General features: G+C 30.8%; 4 protein-coding genes and 1 long non-coding RNA gene across 5 annotated transcripts; 1 reads left to right on the top strand and 4 right to left on the bottom strand.

Annotated features, from left to right (window-relative positions):
* Positions 1-5,050: 5,050 nt before the first annotated feature.
* LOC118449634 (fatty acid synthase-like) lies at positions 5,051-8,146 on the bottom strand. Its single transcript, XM_085661201.1, has 7 exons — positions 7,307-8,146; positions 6,899-7,225; positions 6,696-6,818; positions 5,873-6,293; positions 5,533-5,783; positions 5,212-5,466; positions 5,051-5,142 (listed from the first exon to the last, which is right to left on the bottom strand). Exon 1 carries the CDS (start codon positions 7,864-7,866, stop codon positions 7,477-7,479), a length of 390 nt encoding a protein of 129 aa, XP_085517327.1. The 5' UTR covers positions 7,867-8,146; the 3' UTR covers positions 5,051-5,142; positions 5,212-5,466; positions 5,533-5,783; positions 5,873-6,293; positions 6,696-6,818; positions 6,899-7,225; positions 7,307-7,476.
* Positions 8,147-8,454: 308 nt separating this feature from the next.
* On the bottom strand, positions 8,455-9,741 carry LOC118449630 (uncharacterized). The gene is made up of 2 exons (XM_035884431.2): positions 9,540-9,741; positions 8,455-9,468 (listed from the first exon to the last, which is right to left on the bottom strand). Exons 1-2 carry the CDS (start codon positions 9,739-9,741, stop codon positions 8,852-8,854), a joined length of 819 nt encoding a protein of 272 aa, XP_035740324.2. The 3' UTR covers positions 8,455-8,851.
* Positions 9,742-9,768: 27 nt separating this feature from the next.
* Positions 9,769-10,339, bottom strand: LOC146872531 (uncharacterized). The gene is made up of 2 exons (XM_085661202.1): positions 10,050-10,339; positions 9,769-9,995 (listed from the first exon to the last, which is right to left on the bottom strand). The coding sequence occupies exons 1-2, from the start codon at positions 10,185-10,187 to the stop codon at positions 9,822-9,824; spliced, it is 312 nt and encodes a 103-aa protein (XP_085517328.1). The 5' UTR covers positions 10,188-10,339; the 3' UTR covers positions 9,769-9,821.
* On the bottom strand, positions 10,212-13,086 carry LOC146872530 (fatty acid synthase-like). The gene is made up of 9 exons (XM_085661390.1): positions 12,894-13,086; positions 12,379-12,797; positions 12,017-12,310; positions 11,710-11,917; positions 11,560-11,615; positions 11,455-11,484; positions 11,057-11,374; positions 10,493-10,970; positions 10,212-10,399 (listed from the first exon to the last, which is right to left on the bottom strand). Exons 1-9 carry the CDS (start codon positions 13,084-13,086, stop codon positions 10,212-10,214), a joined length of 2,184 nt encoding a protein of 727 aa, XP_085517516.1.
* Positions 13,087-23,959: 10,873 nt separating this feature from the next.
* LOC146872529 (uncharacterized) lies at positions 23,960-25,507 on the top strand. Its single transcript, XR_014982945.1, has 2 exons — positions 23,960-24,122; positions 25,187-25,507. It is a non-coding gene; the product is annotated as an uncharacterized LOC146872529 (long non-coding RNA).
* Positions 25,508-25,715: the final 208 nt, after the last annotated feature.

Raw genomic sequence — 25,715 nt, 5'->3', positions numbered from 1 at the left:
GAATGTTCCTGGTTTTGATATCTTAATCAATTCAGTTATGTTAATTTTTATCTCTATGTTAGTTTTTTCTGTTATCAATTCTATAAATGCTAAAGTCTGAAGTCTTTGAGCTGTAGTTAATACCAATAATGTTGCTACTTTTTCTGCAGCTTCTTTTAATTTCAATTTCTTAATTGGATGTATTTTTTCTATGTATTTCAGTTCAGAATCGATGTTCCGCGTTGGAGAATACTTTGATTTAGACGGTCTTTGCTTAAATATGATTTTAATAAAACGTGATATTAATCCATCTTTGTTAATATTATATGCTGAAATAAAGGTGCAGTAAATCGGGTAGTATTAAGCGTAGTGTAGCTTCCTTCATCTTTAAATTGATTACTTAGGAATTTAATAATATCAATAGTTCTTGAGTTAAATAAATCAAGATTATTTAAGTGTGTGAAAGTCCATCAGGCTACTCTTGTACTGCTTCAATGACTGTGCAATAGAATTTATCATTATATCTGCTGTTTCTTCTAAAAGTCCCTTTTGTATATACGCTATCCGGGCAATTTCCGTGCTACCAACGAAAGGTAGGATGCTAATGGGTGGCTCATATCTCTGCAAGAAGAAATTAATAAATTCTTATTTGATTTAAATACCATGTTGGTCTCTATGAGGCGATATGTGAGCAGAGGATATCAGGACTGTGTACGCTATACGGGTACGACTAACACCCCAACCGCTTTGTCATTAATTATTTTTCGAAGTGTACGTAAAATTGAAAATGGAAAAAGGTATGGAACTGTTGGTTTGTCCATGACGTAGTGAAAGCATTCATTATTTTTGTTTCCGGATCAGGGAATATAGAATAAAATGTTTTACATTTTTTATTTAATCTAGTCGCAAATAAATCAACAGAAAACAGGCCGAATTTGTCCTCAATTCTATTCAGAATCTACATTTACATTGCATGATACTCTATTTGTCTGAGTATTTTCTGCTAATGCTATGTATGATTCCTTCAACCATATCTGTTTCTCTTCATATTATTCCCTAATTTTTCTTGAGAACTCACTACAGTGTGGATACTGGATTCCTACGGCCCTATTTACGTACGCGATAGCCGTAATTTTGTCTAAACAAAGTAATATTTCACATCCTGACGCGATGCATTTTATCACAAAAAATGCGGTAAACACTTTAAGATAATTCATATTATTCTTTCTTTCAATTGTGTCCCAAAAACCAAAAGCTTCTTTACCTTCACAGTAACAACCCTGACAAGGATGAATCTGAAAAAATTTCGAGAGCATAATTTCGAGTTTTAAATGGATTTGCGCCAATACCAGCATTTATTTTCCATCAGTCGAAATCCTTTAGATTTACTCCATTATTAAAATCTTTCCCTCATAGTTTCCGCCATTAAACTTTAATATTAAAATTTTTATATCTCCAATCGCTTACAGTAAATGAATCCATAAGCTACTGCAGGACAGGCAGCCGTCAATATCTCAAGTAATTCTGCAAATTTTCTGATTTTTTAGATTTTGTTTACTTTAAATTCGTTTAATAGTTTTACTGCTCGAATCTTTTTCTTATTTGTTAAATTTATGGCGAAATTAATTATATTGACAACGAAACCTAGATATTTACAACATCGTTCCGCGACTAAGATACTTTTCTGATAGTCGATAATTAAACCCAAGAGTTCTAAAAATTTAATTGTCTGTTTTCTATTTTGCTCACAACCATTTTTTATTTATTAATAAATAGATCTAGGTATGAGACAAATATATTGTCTTATATATCTTAATATATTTACTACAAGTTTCATAACCTTAGTAAAAATATACGGACTGATGCACAATCCAAATGGCAAACATAAAAGTTGGAATGTTTTTCCCTTCAACTTGAAAAAATTTTCTATAGACTCTATATATAGATACTGAGAAATAAGCATCTTTAAGATCTATAGATCCTAAGAAATTTTCTGAGGAAACCGAATGTCCTCTAGTTTAAAATGTGTAACTTGAATAAATTTATTCATCTCTAAAGTTGATTATGAACTGATTAGAGTCATCGGGTTTTGGTACTAGGAAAAGGTCGATATGAAGTGTACCTTACAGTCGTTGCATTACTTGACAGCTCCTTTTCTTATTATTTTCTTAATTTCTATAATAATTTTGGCTTTGCCTTCTAGAGAAGAAAGTTTTTCCTTCAGTACAGTCTCTTGGATCGGTATCTCTGTAAATGGTATTTTATAATCACTTAAATAGCTAAACATATATTTATCAGCTGTAATTTCTTTCCATATCTCCACATAGAAGGATAAACAACTTGCTGTTTAATTATTTTTCTAATTCCTCGATGATGAATGACTTCTCTTCCAGATTGTTGTTCTGAGCAGATTTCGTGGGATTCTGTACGTCTTTGATTAGAATTTTAACGGGCGTTTCTGTTGTTGATCTATCGGATGGTAATTCGCCGGTGGGTATTTCGAGTTTCACTGACTTCGAAACTTTGCTGCTGTTTTCGATGGAGGCTTCTTAATTTCAGCACAAGCCTTCTCTATCTTTTTTGTATCTATAACCGTTTTCTTGAGCTTGTTCTCATACAACTATTCATTGGAGACCATCGAGTCTATCACTAGTTTAATGTTTTCGTTTAGTTGTGATATAATAAATGATTTCCGTGCTTTAGTCTGTTGAAGAAAGAGAACCGTTAATATCTGCCCAGCGTGATTGATATAATCCGTAAATATATCCTCATATAGACCATCTTTCGGAGGATCTATTAAAATAGAAACTGCCGCCCCAATGCCTATATGATGGTACCGAAACATTTCTAAGTGTCCAAGAAGTGTTGGTCTCTTTTTTTAGTAACATCTGACACCAGTCGTAGTATCTCAAGGTTTATTTTGGACGATTCAGTGTAATTCTATATGATTCTAAGATTACTTTTTTATTTTTCTCTGACAGGTCTTTATTTTTCTACTCCAACCACGTTTCTTTTAGCTGTGGATCCTTACTCAAGATCTTCATTTGGATCCTTAGCTAGAAGCTTCAAACGTTATTTTTTTAAAAAACCTTATACGTCAAACTACATTATAATTGTCAAGAATCAGACACATAATATAATTACATCAATCACTTTAAAAAAAATTTACAAGTAGCTAGTCATTCGTTGATACTCTATAGAAGAAAGTTGAACATACAGTCTTTTTATAACATCTAGGTTATGTTCATTGTATCTTATTCTGGTATTCTATAATATTCTGATATTTGATCTATGACATTGTTTTGCAAGACAATTTTTGAAAGTCACCGTCATAGATAGCTACTTCTTCAATCGAAATCGTGTTTTCATTCTTTTCATTATCCTTGTAGTTATCAGTCATAAAACATTGTTTATGACTTTTACAATTTCTAGAGGAAATTGAACACTACAAATTAACGCATTTCTTTTAGTAACATCTTCAGTTTATTCTCCCTCTACTGCAAACTGCAAATTAAAAAATCATTGAATCACGGAAGTATAATTACATTAATATCTTTATCTCATATATTGCCTTATTCCAATACACTTCATCAGACTTCACAAATCACGTTTTTGAGAAACCTGAAGACACAGAAGTTTCTATTATTGATGTATTGAGTGAACTTTCAATCATAATTTCGCTCACCATCTTCTAAAATAATAGGATGAGTTTTGTTGTACCTATTTCTTTAATTTTTTTATTTATTTCAACATTCCTTTAACTCTTGTCATTGTCAAATATAATACGTAATAACAATCGAAACGTAACCAAGTTATAACGGGAAAAATTGCATTCATATCATAAACAGGAAGAATATTTCTGCTCAATCGTCGATTAAATTACCAAAATAAATAAGTAAAACAAAACCAAAATAAACATTGCAAAGATATAATTTTTAAAATAAAAAATCAAGGTTAACTTATTAAATGGCACCACATAACCTTTGCTAGAAGATATCGTAGATGAAAGCTACTGATGAAATTCAGTGATGTATAAAAAGGGTACGTTTGTTTAATAATTTGTTCAATAATTCGTGAAAATCGTTTTGAATTTAATAATTATCCTTATGCATACGTAAGTCAATCACTATCATTAGCAAAAAATACTTTTTCGCAGAATATAAATAGTAACCTCTTTTTCACAATATGTAACCGCAGTGTAACAGAGCGAAAATCATCGTAAGTGCAGATGCACGAGCCGCAGATAAAGAGCGCATCGATGTGCGTCTCACCAATTATATGGCGATAAAGTGACAAGTCAGAATACATCATACGATAGACGGTTCAATTCGAGACAAAAGAAGCCCGCCGAAAATCTTGTTCCTTCTTGATCTGTGAGAGATAGCGATAATTCCTGGTTATCAAAGATATGTTCTTAAATGATTGAATGACTTAAATGAAATAAAATTTATTTGCCGAAAATTTGGTTGCGTTAAGAAAGTAAAGACTGTTTAGGATTAATCAGGATGCTGATAATATTGTAAGTATTCTCAATGAAAGTAAATAAAGCAAAAATTATTGGTAATTAAAGCAAAATTACACACTTTATTAAAACAAAGAAAAATGAATAGTTAATATTGTCACTTTACAAGAAAGTTTATAATTAATTTTTTACATGTCGAAATAAATTAAGAAGAGATATCGTTATTTCTTCTTTTTCCTTCATTTGAAATTTATTTAAAAAGTAGAATTAACTACAAACGTGGAGATAATTACAGTTACTTAATTATTTCCAAATAATGTCATTTTTATGTTATTATTTTCAATGTTATTATCATTACTGTCGCAAAAATAATTTATAATATTAATAGGGTAATGCGACAAGAATTGCTTGTAGATTCGCATTACTTTTGAAAAATCGCTTTTATTCATATTTACGTATTCTTGCTATGCAAATATATATGTATGTATACATATATATATTTTGCTTTATATATGTATATATATATGTATATATATATATATATATATATATATATATATATTTTTTTACTTTATTTCATTTAATTTTCATTAGTTCTTCTCAAGCGGTTCACGATTAATCACCATTGCAATTTTATTGTTTTCTAATATTGTGGAATGATTGCCATCAATAACATGTACTTCTACTTCGCCACCAGTTATCTGAGAAAAACAGTATTTTATAGTAGATTAATGTTATATTTATTATGTATACAAATTTTTAAAACTTACTTTCTGTAGTCCATAATCATACGAGGTATGTTTTACAGACGATAATATCGGTTTAAACAATATAATCGGTGTTGTTATATATAAAATTGGTTCTGGATTATATTTCATGGATGCTTGCAGTCTCACATAAAATGACAAGATGGCGTTTTTTTGATCCTGTTCCAAATATAATTGCTTGTGTTCGGGAGGCAATACATTTAAGAATGCATTTAACTTATCATCCCACGTTTTGGATTTTTCCAATTCAAGTACAAGCTGGAAAGTAACGTTTTTAAATTCGTTTGACAATAGCGAGAAATAGAAAAAAAATGACAAACCTACTCAATATTAACAGATGTAAATGTCTCCGCGATACTAACAAGAATGTTGTTTTGCAGTTATTCCTCCAATGATGACTGTAACTGTTGGCTTACAAGTTCTTTCATTAGTTGAGGAGCACCATCTATCAAAATTAGTCGACCTTTAAACCGTTTAGTTTCTAATTGTCGTGTGAGTTCAATTGTTACAAGCGATACGAATGAGTATCCCACTAATGTAAAATCTTTTCAATCTTTAAGTTTCTCTAATATATGCTGTAATAATTAAAGTTACATATCATTTTAATACGACAGATTGAATAATATTTAATTTAATCAAATATATTTTTAGTAAAAGATTATACCGGTAGATATGAAAGGGCCATTTCTTCTACAGTTTCTAATTAATAATTTGTCCCAAGTTGGAAACAAGTCGCTGGCAACTTAATTTTCGATTTTAATGTTTTGAAAATGATACCACAGCCTTCAATACCTGGAATGAAGAATATCTCGCTCTGACCTTCCTCTGGTTTAGTTTTAAGGGAAATAATTACATCGGCGGAAAGTTTTTCGCCGAACAATTGCATCAATTTTTTTGTACCAAATAATATTTGGTCGGTAGCAATTTCAATACGATTACTATCATCTGATAGCTTATTGTTCATATTCATAAGTTTGGCAAAGTTTAAGCTACGAATATCCTCCGCGTTGAGATATATTTCATATCCGCGCTTTAAAGTTTGTTTTATGAAGTATGTGGATTGATACTATTCAAGTCTTTAATACCTATAATCAAGAATTTGTTATTTAAGTAAGATAGAGATAGTAAAAGCGGGCGAAAAAAATAAAATCATTAAATTTAGCAATAACCATGAATTAACCGAAAGTTACACATAATTTTTAAGACAGTATTTACGACATTTTCCTCACTGTCGGCACCTAATCGTTTTTCAGCGACTATCATATTAACAACTATAGGTTTATCTTGTAACAAAAATCAATTGATTTCTTTTAAACATGATGTTATTTTTTGCTGTAGAGTACCGCCGATAACAAGTTCTTTATCGTTATCCTGCATGTCCGCGACAAGACCGACGTCTCCAATCGCTCCTCATTGAATAGCTAATCCAGGCAAACCTTCTTCTACTCTATTTTCACATATTCTTTCCATAACGAAATTAGCCATACCATAATTCGTTTGGCCAGCATTTCCTCTTCCGCACGAGACGGAAGAGAAGACAAAAAATGCCGAAGATTTGGATAAAGCGTTCTAGTAACTTCGTCCAAATGTTTCGTTGTCCATGCCTTTCCCTTGAAACATTCATCAAAAATTTTCATCGTTTGGTTACGAAAAATAAAATCTTTCAAAGAAACCGCGAGGTTAAATATACCATCGATGGGACCTTCATCTGTTGCTAATTTTACTATAAACTCGCAGTCTTCTCGTTTAGCCGCATGGAGTCCGACAAGGATCTTAACATTCACGCCGTATGATTCCCATCTTTTGATTCTCATTTGTTGATAACTATTCTTTAAGCCGTTTCGCGAAGTAATGACAATATTTTTAGCATATCGAAGAACCAACCAATCGATTAATTCTAAACCAAATCCACCCAAGCCGCCAATAATTAAATAACATTTGTTTGGCATGTATAATATGGTTCAGTTAAGATCGGTGTATTCAGTGGTTTATTTTCTTTGCTTACCTTTATTAGTACCTACGGAATTATAGATGGATTTCGAGTTATAATTTAAGATAGTACAAATAAATGAATATTAAAACAACGATCACAACTTACTTTTCCAATATGTTTACCAGCAGCCATGAATCTAAAGGCTTTCTCTACTTGATCTCTGCCGAAGATTGTTCTTACAATCGGTTTGGTTGCATTTTCCTTAAGGAGTTTGTTTACTTTTGAATTTATTTCATTCTTGATTCCGTCCTTGGTAACTATAATTTGATCTAACATTACAGCATGAAACTGATCTCCTTCGTAAAGACATCGATGTCTAACGGATTATTTGCAGCTAAATCAAACTTTCCAATTTCTAAAAATCGTCCTCTATAGGCTAAACAACGCAGAGATGCTAAAAGTTTTTCTTCCGCTAAAAAATTTAGAACTATATCTACACCTCCACCGTCGGTTTCTTGCAAAATCATTTGTTCGAAACTAGTATCTCTAGAATTTCCAATATGATTATCGTCGATACTGGGAAATGTTTCTTTAATGAATTTACGTTTTTCAGGTGTACCAACGGTAGTTAATATTTTACAGCTTTCGTGAAGAGCTATGGTAATCGCTGCTTGGCCAACACCACCAGCACCAGAATAGATAAGTATTCTATCACCCTTTTTCATTTCTCTGTTAATATAAAGTGCAGCAACACATGTGGAATATACGCATGGTATTGCGTATCTTCCAAATATGCTGCATTTTTCAAACTCCAACTTTCAGGTACGGTCCATCAAAAGGTTTTGTCCATTTGGCAAAGATTTGATATGTATATTATTCATTTTATAAGAAAGAATATTATTCATTTTATTTTCCTTCATTTTCTGTTATTTTTTATTATTTTCACGATTAAATCGCAATCTTATGATTTTTAATTAGCTCACTTGTTTGGATTAATTCCCATAATACGTCGACCACCAATACTGATTCCGCTATATTCAAGTCTAAGTAAGTTGTCAACATTTTTTCTGTCCTGTTGGAATACATCTAATCCTATTTTACCTGTTGCCAACATCACGCCTCTAAAGTTCAACGATGCATAATGGATACGAACAAGATCTTCCTTTTGATAGTCTTTCGTAATTGGTCCTTCGAGCCATCTTAATGAACTTAAATTTCCGCGTGACTGTTAAAAAGTGTTATTGCACAAATTTTATTGTATTATTCCATGATATTTAAGATAATCGGATGAAATGTTCTTACATACTAACTGATTAACAATGGCATGATACATAAGCTTTGGTTCACCGGATGGAAGTAGTTGATGTCTATATGATCCCCATACGTTTCCTGGTCGTAAAACATTGATGACAAGATCGGTTTTGAGTTGTTCCGAATAAAGGGACAATTCTAAAGAAAATTAGGCGCTTTAAGATCCTGAATTAGAACAGCTCGAAAGATTTTGCCTCCAGGTTCTTTTTGTAAGCAATTAATGAATCCTAAGAGGCCAGATTCAAAGTTTCTTTCCTTAAAAAGTATCACCCTCATGTTATCTTCTTGTGTTTCATTGGCAAGCACATTTTGTACTTCTTTCAACCAGTTAAATTCATTGCTCCTAACATTAATAAATTGAGTATATTTCGAAATTTTCTTGATCTTTCTTAATAATATTCACGATTCCTCTGAAGTACGTTTCTCCAAAACTATACCTAATTGAAATTCCTTTAGAATAGAAAAGTCCAATGGTATATTTTCTTTTTCCCGCGATAAAAGGAAAGCTCCATCTTTTGTAGATTTTAAAAGTTGTTTTAAACTGTCCTTTTTTTCATTGGTTAATAAACCACATCCAACTGCTAATATCGCTACATCATCTGTTCGTAATTTTGTTGATTCTAAAATTTCAACATTTTTAAGAATGTCTTCTTCGCCAAATTTATTTGGTGGTACAAATAAATTAATGTTTGCTTGAATCGAAGGTAAATTGGCTAGAATGTCTCTGAACAATGGAGAAACAAGTTTCTCTGCAGATATATTGTCATTATCCTCAACGAGTTCTATTGTTTTCACTTTCATCATTGGTATATTCTCAAGAGTAATATGCATAGATAACGTTAATATTTCGCGTAATGACATTTCCCTTCTGTCACGATAAGCAATGAATTTATGTTCTTCGATAATTGGATCACTGACAGGTTTCTTCCGAGCAATCTCACTGACCCTAATGTTATGAATTTCCACACCCTCTGTTACAATCACATCAATATCCTCTAATAATTGTACAGGTACATCTGAAATAATATTATTGAATATAAAGGAATTTGCTATTTAGATTCACTTTGAATTAAAAGTAAATATTTACATGTTTTATTGGTTGTCAAACTTTGCAGATATTGTTGATGAGCTTTAGTATCTATTATCAATTTTCGAATTCCAGTCGGTACGAATAAACCTCGGGTATCTAAATCGAGTATTTTAAAGAGTATTTTAAAGAGTATTTTAAAGAGTATTGTAAAGAATATTTTAAAGAGTATTTTAAAGAGTATTGTAAAGAGTATTTTCATCTGCAATATGTTATCCAGGAATGCTACTCAATTTTTTTTTCACTCGATATGTCCTTTTTATCCTAAAACTGAAACACTGTTTAAACTTCGAAAGAGGCCGCTATATCTTTCGCATCTAATGCTTTCTTCTCATTGCCGATATTTGATTTGATCAGATCAAGGGGTATTTTCTCTTGTAACAAGTTTGTTGCAACACGAATCACTCCAGTAACAATATCAAGACCTGTTTCGGCCGCTTCGAAATTACACACTGCCTGTTCATTCAAAGAACGAAATATGTTAACGTCTTTAAAACAATATGAAGATACTAGTTGTGGAGAATGGATACCTTTTTGAGTTATGACTATCATTTCAATTTTGCCTTTTTTCGGTATGGTGGTAGCTCGATTAAACTTTATATTTTCAATGACAACAGGTAATTCCGTGTACAGTTGTCCTATCATCATGCCGAAAGTTTGCCAAACTAAACATTAATATCCTGTCGCTGGAAACAAATTTCTGCCATCGACCACATGATCAATAACGTACTGAAATTCTTCATAATCGATCGTTATTTCAAATATTCGTTCGCCAGAATCAATTCTATCTGGTCTATTGTAATCTGTCACAAACCAGTTGTCTGAATGTTTCCATCTAAACACATAATAACGTTGAATTTCTACATTACATTCAGAAGAAATAATTATTAGCCTTTTTCGTTTTCTATATCCTCGTAATTCTTATTTAATAAGTGGGGATGTCATTGGAGTACCACGATTGACCGGATATTCTACGTGTGGATATAATTTAGTAAAATGAAACTGTATACCGCTGTTATAAATCTTCCCTAATGCTTGCAGAAAAATGATCACGTTATCTTTATCATTTAGATGATTTAATGCAATATTCTTGACGGTTGGTTGCAATGATTTCCTTAAAGTAGCTTGTAGTAGATTTTGCGATCCAATTTCAATCGTGACAACATTGTTCGGAATCAGAGCTAATGATTCTGCAAAGAGTACAGGTTTCAACTGGTTATTGGTGTGATACTCAGTTGACGAGAGTTTTGCGGCTGATGTCGACCACGCGTTTCGTGGCACCGATGTACTGAGCCATTTTTCACTTCGTGCCTTCGTTACTGGTATCACTTTTTTTAAATATACAAAAAGTTTCGATCCAACTGCTGCCATATATCGGCTATGATAAGGTATATTATTGCTAGCTATCTCTTCTACGATAACTTCAGTTGTCTTCCAAATACAAACACATTCAAAAAAATCAATTTAATAATAAGGAATATTTTTATTGGCTAGATCCTAATTATATTCAAACGAACCTGTAATTTTTTAACGAATTTCTTCACAGAATCGGTCAGTCCGCTAACAGTTGTACTTTCAGTTCCATTGTGACATGCGATGTCGATATCAACAAGACAGCAATTTTTTAGATCTTCATAGGAAAGCCCTACCGTTGCCATAGAACATTGAGATATTTTTGTTTCCATCAAGGCAATTCCTCGCGAATATGCTGCTAATATCATTTCCTCTGCTGTAAAACATCCATCTGCGTAGGCACAACCAAGTTCACCAATGGAATGTCCGATGATGTAATCTGGTACTACACCTACGGAAGTTAGAAGATCTACCAAACCGATCTGTAAAGATTTTTTCCTTTTGTTAGATCTTATCGAACGTATGCACTTCTCCCAAATAAATAAATAATTGTCGATATTACCTGAACTGCAGCAATTCCGACGATCGAAAGCTAGATATTGTCGAACATGCTGTTATCATTTTCAGTTAAAATTTTATAAATATTCAATTTATATTGCTTTAATACAGCGTCGCATTTCTCTATAGCTTTAGCAAATATAGGGAATCTCATTAGACTTTGACCTGTAAATAACAAATTCTACGTTCCAGTACATTTGATCGCAATGTTTATTATTTTCATAGTTACGAAGAAATAATAGAACAAAAATATTCGTACCTATACCAGACCAGTGCGATCCCATTCCAGAAAAAACAAACAATATTGGTTTTTTTATACCAGAATATTTTTCAATTTCTCTCAATTTTTCGTCAGACGATTTAGAACTAGTTATCGTGTATGCTCGACATAAATGACTTGATGTTTCTTTGAGATGAATATCATGAAGGAGACGAATAAATTCTACATCTATCGGTCGATTATCGATCTACGTAATAAGATGTTGAAATTGTATTGCTCTATTTTACTGTAGAATAAACAAGTATAATATCTTTATGTTTTCTATTTAAATGAACATTTCACCTACATCGTTTAATATGGTTACAACTGCTTCTTCGGTACGTCCAGAAACAGTTACGAGTCTTGGCAAATCGTCATCTGGCAATCCATTATTGACCTTTGTTTTTGGATTTGATTTAAGTAAGACGTGAGCATAAGCACCACCAAAGCCAAAAGAGTTAATGGCTATGTATTCCCCATCAGGCGGAGACTTTTCGCTAACAGTCATGATTCTCCCTTCTGTAAAAGCTTTTACGTCTTTGCGTTGTTGATTAAGATTAATATTTGGTGGTATTAGGCCTGACTCCATCGATATTATCGCCTGTAATATATCAAAGAAACGAAGCTGGACGAATAATTGTCTCGTCTTATACTTCAAAATATTTTTACCTTAGCAATGGAGCACATTCCACTGGCTGGTTCGATATGACCCAAATTTGATTTGATGGAACCGACTTTAAGAGGATTGTTTCTGTTTTTTGTGAAAATCTGATCTATAGCATTTATTTCTTCAGGATCACCAACTGTAGTTTCTGTACCATAAGCTTCGATGTAATTTATACAAGCTGTTGGTACACCGCATTCATCGTAGAATTCTTTGAAAAGAGTAATCTGAATTTGGCTAGAAGGAAATGTTATTCCCTGTTCCTTATAACCATCGCAATTTGTTTTCGCATGGATAACTGTTGCATAGATTCTTTTAGCATTTTTTTCTTTTTGCAGAAATGCCACAACTACGGCATCGCTGCGCACGTAACCATCTGCATCTTCGTCGAAACACTTGCAACGACTATCCTCACACAATATTCCTGTTAGAGAGGTATAATATAGAGTAATTGTTTAATACTCTCATGATAATTCGAGAAAAAAGGAAAAATGCTTCAAGAAAATATCATAATTAATACCTAAACGTTTAAATTGCAAAGATACAAATGGATGAAGGCAAAGATTTAATCCAGCGACGATCGCGTAATCGCATTGTCCTTTATGTATAGCTCTATATGCGTGTTCCATCGCAAATAGACTTGAGCTGCACGCGGTATCGACGTTATATGTTGGTCCAGTGACACCCAACCAATGCGAAATTCTGCTGGCCATAAAAGCTTTGCTACAGCTTATGATACCAAAGCCATTTACCTACAATTGAAAAGACGTATTATACGGTTTCTCCGACCATAGTAGTAATTTTATATAAGTAATCCATCTATAAACTGATCGTTTGATCGATTTCCTTACCTAGAGTTTGTCGTAGATCCAAGTTTTCTCTGTATCGGAGAAGCATGCACCTAAGAATACACCTGTCCTCGTTCCACGAAGATCTTTTGGATGAATTCCATCATCTACAATAGCTTCATAAGTATGTTCGAACAATATTCTGCCCATAGGATCCATAGTATGTGCTTCTTTAAAATCGACGTCAAAAAATAATGCATCGAATTTCTCAATATTGTTAATTTTCCCCGTTCATCGTGGAATTTTTGAATGCTCTAATAAAAGATAAAGATAAAAAAATATTAATATTGTTTAATGGTTACGTTGTTAAATAAAATTGATTATATACGTATAATCGATACCTTTATTTATTCCGTTATCTGTGATACAATCTTTGCGATTAAAAATATTATCTTTCAATTCATACAAATTGTTGGATTTTGGAAATCTACCAGCGATTCCGGAAATAACAACTTCTTCACCTGGTTCCGGATCAGCATATCTGGAAAATTTTTACGATTCCTCTAGCTCCTTAAACTCATTCATGATGTTATGATATTTTACATTCGTTTGTCTGAAATAGAAATTTGGACACCAACTGAAATCGTCAGCGATGAATTCTTCTTTTTAATAATGTTATCCCCCTCCATGAAATTCGTTATATCACGTCAGCTATCATAAGTTCTTGTATTTTCCCGTTATACTTATACAAATGAAGATACATATTTCGCCGACACTAATGAACTACCTTTTTATTTTTTTATTCTGATTAAAAAGTTGATAATGGATATTCTTAAACTTATATCTCCCAGATTGTATATATTATTTTTCTAGAAAGCTGTGTTTATATAAACAAATTCACGACGATAAGATATATTGAAATAATAAATTATTAATATTAATAATTCATTATATATTTAAATAATATATTATTTATTAATAATTGCATATATCTGGTATAAACAGTTAATGTTATTATTGTAGTAATAGCAGCTTCCATTAAAATATAAAATTAAGTACTTCTTCTTAACGTATAGTATGAAAATTATATTTTATACACAAATATATATTTATGTAATATATATGTAAAGAAAGTATACTTTCTTAATTTAGATTTGTCGCTCTTCTTATGTCCCGCTCTTCGATTGAATTTTGTTATTTACAAGTCGAGCCGTTAAGATTTTGATGAAAAACGGGCATTAGAAAATAGAACCTATGCACGAGAAATTACAAAGAATTTTTATAAAGATAATATAGAAAATAAAATTTAAATAGTTAGAATAACAAACGTAAATTGTCGTTTCTTTGTTCACAGGTAAGACTGTAAATAGCAAATAATTATTAATTAACAAATAAAGATTTATACCTTTGTTCACAGAGAAACATATTTTCCTTTATCACCTCATCTAATAAATTCGAGATATTATATATATATATATATATATATATAAATATATAGATATTATATTTATATATATGTATATATATATATATATATATATAAATATATATATAGATATTATATTTATATATATGTATATGTATATATATATATATATACATACATACATTCTGATACATAAAATATGTTTATATCTATGCGTACGCAAATAAAAGTATATCTTTATATCGATATCTTTATCTTTCATATGTAATACTTAACAAATAGTACAAACATATATTACACTCTGTTTACCTTGTTTATTCCTTTAATAAATTTTGTTAAAACATTATAGCGAGCCTTATAAACTCGTGTTTTGTAATATATACTTTTAAATACATACGAAATAAAATAGGTAAAGACGAATCAGTATTATCTAACGAGTTTTCTCTAATACAAAAATTTTACCTTCTCCGTGTTACTTTTTTGTTACGTAAAATTTAACATGTTTTATAACGATATCGAGAACAAAAGTAAAAATAATAAGTGAACCCAAAAGGCGACTTATTTCGATACCAGAATAGTAATTAATATATGATGATAATATAATTTAAAGAAATATTTTGTATGCTATCTAACCTTGAAATATATGCATAATGAAAAAAAAATAATATGGAGTAGCAAACAAACGAGCGACGCATAATTTGAGACTATTTATCACCTTCTGTTCAAAGCGTGTGTAAATTGATCAACAAGTATTGACAAAATATGAAGTATGAATCAAGGTATTTAGTCATGTCACTATCGTTTCTGTGTATAAGCTGGTTTTGTCAATTCCTTTTCACGCGTATGTAACAACGCGTGTAATTAGTAGTAGACTGCGAACGTACACTTTTCAATCTCTCATATGTATATCTTTGGTTGATGGTAGCGTGTCTTGCAGAGATCTGTGCTAAATACGAAGTCGGTACGCATTTGGTTTACGATAAATGCATAGAAAAAAATAAATATAATTGATACATAAAAGAATTAGTATATAAATTTGCGACAAAAATAAGAATTTGTTGAATATTTTCTTAAAAATTATTAGTGAATACTTATATATTATATTAATTATAATAAACGCATAACAATCGTAAGGTAAGAGAAGGAAAAACTATATCGTTCGAAAACAGAAGAATCATTTCGTACATTTTTTCGAATGTTGTTTGTATTAGACGGTCCGTCATGATTTGTTGGGAATTCGCGTTTCAAATCATTACATGAAATGATACAATGTTCCATCTTTTATCATAAATTACCGTCATCATATATGTCATGATGTATACAATATAAGTATATTCTTCTGTTTTTTTCTTCTTTTTACTGTTTTTGTAACTATATTATTACATTACATATTATTATCATAGAAATAATAGTAATAATAGCAATAATATGAAATGAACTATCACAGAGGAAACGATATCATAATAGCGCTAGGATGAATATCTCATAGATGATGTGGAAACAAACTCATTTTTTGATCTTTATTAAAAATAATATATAATATATATATACTAATTATTAATTTTGAAAAAATAATCGATAACTTTATGTAGTTTATATGCATTTGTCATCCAACAAAATTATATTGCTGCTATGTTTTATCCAGCATAGATCACCGCGAAATTGACGTCAGCCATCAGTGGAAAAAATAAATATAAAACATTGAATAATAACACCTTGATAAATTATCAAATAAGGAAAAAAGAGTAAATAAGTTCATTATTTTGTTTTACACCGATATAATAAAAAAAAACCATCGCTATCATGTTAACCTCAAACACAAAAAATTCCTAAACTACGTATCTGGATGCATGCTAATATACAATACATTACTAATAGAATATCTTTCTTTTTAGTTTACAAAATTTAAAAGACACTGCAAATTTTTCCAAAATTTAATAATATTTTAGAAACTCATATGCATTGACGTAAACGATTGATTACTTATTTCCTTATTTTTGCCATAGAATCATTTGGCCAAAGCTCATTAAAATAATTATCGTAGCTACTTCGTGTTTCTCCGCGCATGAAGCGCATTTTTTGTCTTTGGAAATGCTCAAGAAATCAGAACATCAGCTATTTACTCACACAACCAAGCAAACAATCGCTACTTTACGGGAAGTGTCAAAGTACTACCTTATTTCTTCGCGAAAAACGTCAACATTTAAATCATCTATGAGAAAGAAGTAATTCTCGACCAACATAAATAAATAAGATCTGATATTAAAGAAGAAAGTGTAACATACGGCGTTGTTTCGGCGAAGTTTTTAAAAAAATTTTTATTTGTGCATAAACTATTCTCAAGAAAATATCATTTTTTAACACGATTTTCTGATTGGGTAATGGAGAGAGAGAAGGAGGGAGAGAGAGAAGGAGGGAGAGAGAGAGAGAGATTGTGATGCGAGCGATAGCGATTAAAATGAATCTATATAACGAGAAGCGAGATGAATATAAAATAAGCCATGTGAAAACAGAAATTTGAAAGCTCGTAAATAAGTAGTCAAAATCATAAAAATATTTAGTTCAAATTATTCCCCAATATGTAATTTTATGTGTAATAAAAATGTTTAATAACTTCAATCCATGCTTTTTGATTTCTCAAGAAATATTGCAGAACAAACTAATCAAATGCAAATATATGCCACCACATCGTATTTATTAGATAAGCAGTTTTTCAGACATTTGGAAATTAAAATTTATAAAATTTAAATGCGTTATATATCGAATGAAATATTACAATAAGTTTGTTCGTTCATATTTTTACGCAGATTTACCCGACCTATTTTGAATATGTTGCTATTCAGACGACCTAAGTTCATGGTAAACCTATAAAAGTTCAATAGGCCGCTCACGTCATTTCCTATCGTTAACAGAACTGGAATATATTACTATATTATCATGTAAAGAGGAAATGTATTGATACGTCAAACGCCGTTAGTATTAAAAAACTAACAACCTTAGTACGTTCGATACCACATCGCGGAAAAGAAATTCTCTCCATTGCGCATTACATTTTTTTCGAAATTTTGCAAAATATACTACAGATTTGTATTAATTTATGCAGAAATAAAGTAAAGATTGATGCAGAAATAAAATAAAGAATGCCTTCATATATCTGTGACGTTGGACTTTTAACGAAAATCTAATAACTCATGTTATCATTGGAGACATCTCGAAAGCAGACATTTTACAAAATGTAAGAAGGCTCATTCTCATTATTCTAATGATAGTAAAATAACTTGCGCATATCTTTGCTATATTTTTTGAGATTTATATTACTTTTTTTGGTAACTGCATTAATTTTCTACAGTACTAAGTTTTATACATTTTATAAAATTTATTCTTAAGTACATTTCTTTTTATCTCCAAAACAATGATCATATTCACCATGTCTTTTTCAATTGGAGATAAAAATATTCGAGTATTAAGATCAAATGTTGAACGGTGGCAGTCAATTATTAACTGAGAAAATTCGATGGAAATATAAAAGAACGATAAATTTGTAAAAATCTAAAGGTATACGTTTACTTCTTGGATACAGAGAGAAAGTAAAGATATTTATAAAGAATTGAAAACATCAATATATCTCTTACTTATTGCGCAAAAAAGTCTTGAATAGTTTTATCTCTTTCAATCAAACTCTTTTTGATAGAACATCAAAATAAAATGAAATTTTGTTGAACATATACCACTTCCTTTTAAAATATTATATGGAAATATAATTTTTTCAATTGGTACAATCCGCCTGTAGACCATCCTCCGAAGATAGCAGCTGTTATGTGACGAATTCAGATTTAGGGCAAAATATGCACTCGTCATCGAATCTAGTAAATAACTCGGTTATTAGTACACCGAAATATATGCTTTATTATGATGCCATTAATCAGTAAATGATAGTTGAAGAAGAGGATTTTTGTGAACGGGTTAGGCCAAAGATCGAAATGTAAATTGCGATCTGAACGATAGCTTTCACTAGAAGCACTTTTCTGGATAGAGGTTATTCATCCACTCGAATTCTCTTACCTTACTTTTTCTTTATAGCACGTTTAAGGTTTACTCTTTACTTTCACTTTATATACCATTTGTCGACTTTCTTAACTGTTTCACACACCTTAAGATAGTAATAATAATATGTAGTAGACTATTATATAACACGCTCACACTCGCAAAATCTTTCATAGCGAATGTATTTATTCGAGTATTTTCATTCTAACGATGATATTTTTGTAAAATAATATCGCATATATATATATATATATATATATATATATATATATATATATATAATATCTCGATTTGATTATGGGAGGTGATAAACTAAAATATGTATCTCTGTAAACAAAGTGATAAATCTGTGAACAAAGAAACGACAATTTACGTTTATTATTCACACTGTTAAATTTTATTTCTATTATATTATGAATCTTCTTCTAGTTCTCGTGTTGCTTTTCTCTTCTATGTTATATTTCATACTGTCCGTTTCTCTTCCAAGTCGTAATGACTCGATTTGTAGGTCACAAAGAAAAATTGTAAATAATAAAGGACAATGGAAGGGCGGAACATGAGACTTGCGGCAAATCTACCTGAAGAAAGTATACTTTCTTTACATATATATATATATATACGTAATGTAAGTATATATTACAATATGTTCTATATGTATGGGTGTTTATATATATGTAAACAAACGGGTTATAAATATTTAATTATTTTTTTTAATTTTATTATATTTTACTATTTAATTTCTTTTATACCTATTTTTATTTCTTCTAGAGCAATAAGTCGTTTTTTCTTCTAATTGGACATATTAAAATAAAATAACAAACGTTTTTTTTTTCTAGTTTTTATTTCGATTTTTGCACCTTTCGCTCATTTCTTTTGTGAATACAAAATTTTTGGTATTTAAGTCTGCTCATTACCTTTGGGTTTTTAATGGATTACGTCATCAATGAGAGTAGGCGCAATTCTTAGCCGATTTTAATGAACGAGATCTCAGTTTAAAGACGAAGGTTTAATCTACGGCACCGTTTCGCCAAATTTTTGAAAAATCTTTATTTTCTTCGAAAAAAAATAATATTAAATAATCGTATTTATTCAAGAATAATTTACGCAAAAATAAAAAGCTATTTCCAAACTCCGCCAAAAGGGCGCTGTAGACTAAATCTTCATCTTTTAAATGAGATTTTGTTCATTAAAATTGGTCGAAAATTACTTCTGTTAATTACGATAGACGCATGGCGAGAACAACGTTCCCCGTTTAATTTGTAATTCATATTTAGTCCATATCTACTGTTGAAGACACACATGCTTTGAATAAAAGGTTGTGAACAGTCATAAGCTTGTATTTAGCTTTGTTAGCAAGAAGCACTTATTTCACTTTCTTCCTTAAGAAACGCCTCTCAATATTAATCATTTTATTTCTATTCTTATCTATATTAAACATCTATAATCTAAGTACATACTTATCCCTTGTTGGATTTAATACTCGTATTTTATTCGATTTAATAATAGTTAAAAATAATTTCTAACATGACTTACTCGTAAGCTTACAGTTTCCTTTTCATGGCCTCTAGATAATGGTAAAACATTTTTTATCACAATTTTATTTTCTCTTACTTCATAAAATAAATCAGTTGAACTAAAGGTTTGAACATTGAAAAGTTATTTGAAACAAACTTTATCTGAAACATTTTTGTATTGAACGTCCACTTTTTACGATATGTAACATTGTTTAATCAAAAAACTTAGAACAAACAAAAATGCACAACAGCTATGAATTCTTTTTTAAAAAATATTATTTTAATAAATATTCAAAAGATATGATGACCCTAGTCTTCTTAATATGCTTAATAAAAATTAACTAGTAATATAATATCCTTGTCAATAAATGTTATGATTTATATGATACCATGTCCATATCTGATCGTAATGCAATTGATTCCGTACTTCTTCTTAATTCACGATTAGTCGAAGTGTCTCAGTTTCATAATTTTTGTCATGCGAGTGAGTTTTAAAAATATTAGCCAAGAAAGGCCTTCTAACAAGCGGAAAAAAAATAGGAAAAAAAATCCATTGGCTTTAAGGAAGAAGAAAGAAGAAATAATTCCATAAAAAGAATGGAATGAATATCTAGCACATAAAGTGAAAATTTACAGAATCCATGTTTGGATACTATACAAGTAAGCACGAATAGTTTTATAAGTATAATAAAATTAAAATGTAATAAATGTGGTTTGCTTAGTCCGATTGAAAGAAAGTGATGATGCATCGGAAATAAATTCAAATGTCAACGCCTGAATAGTATCTAGCAGCAGATATTCGCAATTAGAAGAACTTTGTGCCGTGAAAAATATCACAAGCTTCTCCAATAGTACATGAATAAAATACCTTACTATTGTATCAAAATATTTTCGTAGTACGACATATAAACTAATGTCCGAAGCTATAGAGGAGGAGACAAATATTGCTTATCTAAAAGAAGAGATCAATCACGGTCATATACCTTGTATCACCGTCGTCACGGATGAATCATGGGTCAAAAGATAATATAAGAAACTATATAATTTGTTATCGGACGTAGCCGAAATCTCCAGTTTTGATACAAAAAAGATTTTATATATTGAGGTGCGTAATAAATATTGTTCTGTCTACGATCGGTTAAACGGTACAAAAGTAGCTCTTTGCGATCATCAATGCTACAAGAATTGTTATGGTCTGACAATACAGATGGAATTAGACACAATAGGAGTTACACGTTTCGTTGTAATGTCCAAATGTACGATTTGAAATATGTCAAATTGATCAGGGGTGAGAACAACGTACACCGGAAAATGAAAAACGCTTTGCCGTACTGTCCAGAATTACTAATCGAAAAGAGTGAATGCCACAATCATATATTACAAAACTATTGTAGCCTTTTGCAGACTCTTTGTGTAAATAAATATCATGGCTCCGTCATTCAGCGAAATATCTTGTAGAAACATTTGAAACGTTTGCAATTCGCTGTTACGGTAGCTGTAAAATATTGTAAAGGATAACAAAAACAGCCTCTATATCAACGTGGAGGAATTATAGTAATATATTTGCAATGAGCTCTACCATGTTTTTGTTTATCGTGAAAAATGTAGCAAATATAATTACACTGGTAAAGAAAAACCTAGTGAGATTAATCACGTACAGAGAATGCAAAACATTGGTATTTTTTACCAAATATTATCGTCAATGCATTACGTAACAGCTAACGCGTCCAGTTTGATATGGCACGTTCATAACAAACTTTGTCTTAAGCAGCTCATATCAAGCTCGATGCAAAGTTACTGTCATCATTATGAATTCTGATGATTCACTGCATCGGGAAATAAATAATAAATTGTCAAGTAAAGGTACGGACAACTTTACTTTACAGTATGTGAATAGAAAACGTCGAATTTGTGATTCACGAAAAGTAAAAAACTCTCAATATCCCGCGAAGAAATTTCATATTGAAAACGACGATGATTATGAACCAGACGCGATTTGTCCTCAGCCATCCTATTTATGTGACAAAGACTTGATGCATGTCAGAAAACTATTTGTAGAATCGTTAAATAAAGAAGACCCTTTCAAAATAGAGTGCGAAACTTGTGGATAAAGAAATTCTATCGAATGGAGTGAGCTCCAATGATTGGAAAAATTTGTAAATGGAAGCCGCGCAAGTCTTGTGTAAAATTAATAGAATTCATTAGATATCCCCGTTTCAAGGGACATAATAATATTAGTTGGGGAATTGAAAAAGAATCATTGCCAATTAGACGATTCTCCACCGAGTACGGACTCGATATTGAAGATGTGGATCTGATTATAGATAAACATCAACTATTCTTGGCTTTTCCGAACGGGTTAATTGGTATCCTTATTGAAGTCACATGCCCAGTTTCAATGAAGGATATGATGCCAATGGAAAAAATCGGACGTACAAAGATTACGTTCATACACCAAGTGCAGAATCTTTTTACACATCACTCAAAGACAATGATATTATTTTATTTTTTGGATATCGAAAAGAATGAGTGTAGATAAAATAGAAAAAAACAATTGCTTTTGTTCAGATAAAATAAAGGAGAAACTAACAGCTTTTTATTACGAGTACCTTTTACCAGAAATTGTCGATTCCCACAAAGGACGTAATCTTTCGATTGGAAAATCGACGCAGATTTTAAAAGTACAGCGTGCTTATAACAATTAATCCTAGGTTTCCAAATATTAGCATGCCGCCATTTTTTATTTTACTATTATAATATTAAATGCATTAAATACAGGATAGAGTAAAGACTTTGTGGTTGTTCCAATTGGAAAATCAAAGGTGGAAGAAGAGAATCAAGGTACTATAGAAGCTATTTGTTCGGCTAAACTAGCCTTGCATACAGGCGACTGCTTCGAAAGATACCACATCATGAAGAATATAAAACGTCATACATAAACATAGCAAAACTAAATAGGTTTTTTTATATTTGGACAAAAAATTTTCTTTTTTTGAATAAAGATTTAGTTTTTATAACGCAAATGTTCAACGTGTATATTTTCTCAAATGCGTGCCAATACTTCTCGTCCGGAAAGGGATATGTATATATATATATATATATATATACACTCACATGTATTATACATTTACCATTTCTATATTTAATCCACTCACATACTTATTACTCTATCTTATCCACAAACTATTCACTAGTATTTCTGTATCTTATTCAATTAATTCACTCTTTCTATATCTTAATCATACGTTATCTTGCTATTTATCTGACTCATTCATACACTAATTCACTACTTCTGTTTCAATGAAACACTTTCCATCTTAATTTCTATTTTTATTTAATCAAGGTAACTATACCAGTACTATTTTATTTATAAAACTTTGAAGTACATATACAAATACACACAATACGCACACAGGACTCATAAAACTTAAAATATGATTGAATGTTAAAAATTTTGAATGGATTATTAAATATGTATAAAGAAAAAATTTTAAATGAAATATTAATCTCTCATGGATTAATATCGAAAATATTAGAAAATTTAAGCACACAGGCACATATGTATATATATTATAAAAATAGTACGAGATACTTTGTCAGAGTTTATCAGAAATAAGAAAAAAAAGGAAAGATTTCTTTTTTAGAAAATTCGTTAAAAAAAAAAAAAAAAAGAAAAAAAAAGGAGAAAAAAGTAAATCTGTACGAGTTAAAAAGTAAAGCAGCAGGCGAGACTTAGCGTTTGTATAGTAGTATGTAGTGCATATATATAATATTGTTGCGTCGTAATGACGCAACTACGAGAGTGTTTCCAGATACGCGTCTCGCATTGGACTAGCGATGATAGTCGATTTGTACGGAGAATTTCCCTTGTCAAATACTAGTCATCAGAGCTATGGACCGACTATTCCCATATTTGCATTCCCGCAAATTAATGGGAGAAAGCGCGTTCTTTTAAAGAATCCTGTAAAACTCACGAGGTAAATGCGCTATAATAAATATTGCACGAATTGAAGATATCACAGTATATTTGTTGAAATATTATACAATTGTCAATGTTCTTGTAGATTGACGTGTAGTTAGTTATGTTGTTACGTTTTAGATTGTGCTAGATATCTAGATTAGAGCATAGCCAGTTATATTGGAAAGACTCGGCTGCCTTACTGGTAAGTGGGAATACTTTGATATAACTGTTTGTAGATTTCTCTCGAACTATCGATGAAGGCATTAAAGAATTAGGAAAGAATTAGAAAGTGTTTAAGTAAAAAATCCCCGGAAAGGCAAAGCAATATCCTTATTTGTTGTGGGCATGTCAAGATAGTTTGTTGGAATGTTTAAACAATTACATGTGTGCCCCTTTGTTCAGATGATAATGTAGACTAGAGGATGCCAATGAGCAACGAGGATTGCTAGGTGCTAAAAAACCCTTGGCTCGTCGTGCGTAGACATCTACTTTCAATATCTATTTATTGCCCGCTTCGACATATTATTGATAACTCGGTACTTGACTAAAAATGCCTAAGTTAGGATAAAGGTGGCATAGTGTTTTTTATCTATGCATTTTCTTAACGAGTATCCAACGAGTTCTCAAGGAGAGATACTTATAATAGTGATATAAGACTTTTAGGAGAAAGTACTGTGAACAATTGAGAGACGCATTTGGGCGTTAACAAAGATATATAGTATATATAATATATATAATCTTTGTAAGTGAACTACATAGTTTTAATAGCACTTTGTGTTGCATTTCGCATATGGTCGATGCTCGTTTTGTACTTCCCTTCAATAAGGAATAATTATTATCGACAATAGTCACAAAGAAAGAGAGAGAGAGAGAGATAGAAAGGGAGAGAGAGAAAGAGGGAGGGGAGAGAGAAAGAAAGAGAGAGAGAAAGAGGGAGGGGAGAGAGAAATTTATTACATTTTACAGTCGAATTCTTACATTCAAGCTCACATTCATTGTTGTCGTTCAATTTTACGAGAATACTATTTAGGGACTAACTACGAATATCGTTTGTACGACTGACTATATTCTTTGTTGCAGACAGAGAACATGGTATAGAAAAGGAGAGTGGGAAAGAGGAAAAGAGTATGGGACCAATACAACTTGTTACACAATTTCGAATGTGTTTTGACTCGTTACCGTACAAATATTTTTTTTCTCGAGAAAATAAAACCACCATCTTGATTCTCTTTTTCCGGTCAAAATGAAACCAAATAGAAAAGAAATAAAATAATGAAGTCAACGTAATTACATTTAACGATCCTTTTGATTATAATTTACTTTTCATTTCTCAATAAAGAAACAAAATAAAAAATAAAATAAAATTTATAAATAAATAAATAAATAAATAAACAAGATAAAAGAAATGAAATAAAAGAAAAAAGACAAAAAAATGATTGTACTTCTACAATAGTTTTGTATAATAATCCCGAAATGAAACAAGACTAGTGGCACTTTAAGGGTAAATGAAAAAGCACTCTCATACCTTCTTTAATTAACGATTAAACTGTTTCCATCATAAATTGGTCGACACAATAGAGTTAATTGACATTTTTAATTAACGTTTGTC

This window comes from Vespa mandarinia, chromosome 14 (assembly GCF_050613455.1).
Source record: "Vespa mandarinia isolate Hongniang chromosome 14, ASM5061345v1, whole genome shotgun sequence".
Taxonomy (NCBI): domain Eukaryota; kingdom Metazoa; phylum Arthropoda; class Insecta; order Hymenoptera; family Vespidae; genus Vespa; species Vespa mandarinia.
This window is presented reverse-complemented; position numbering and strand designations above follow the sequence as displayed.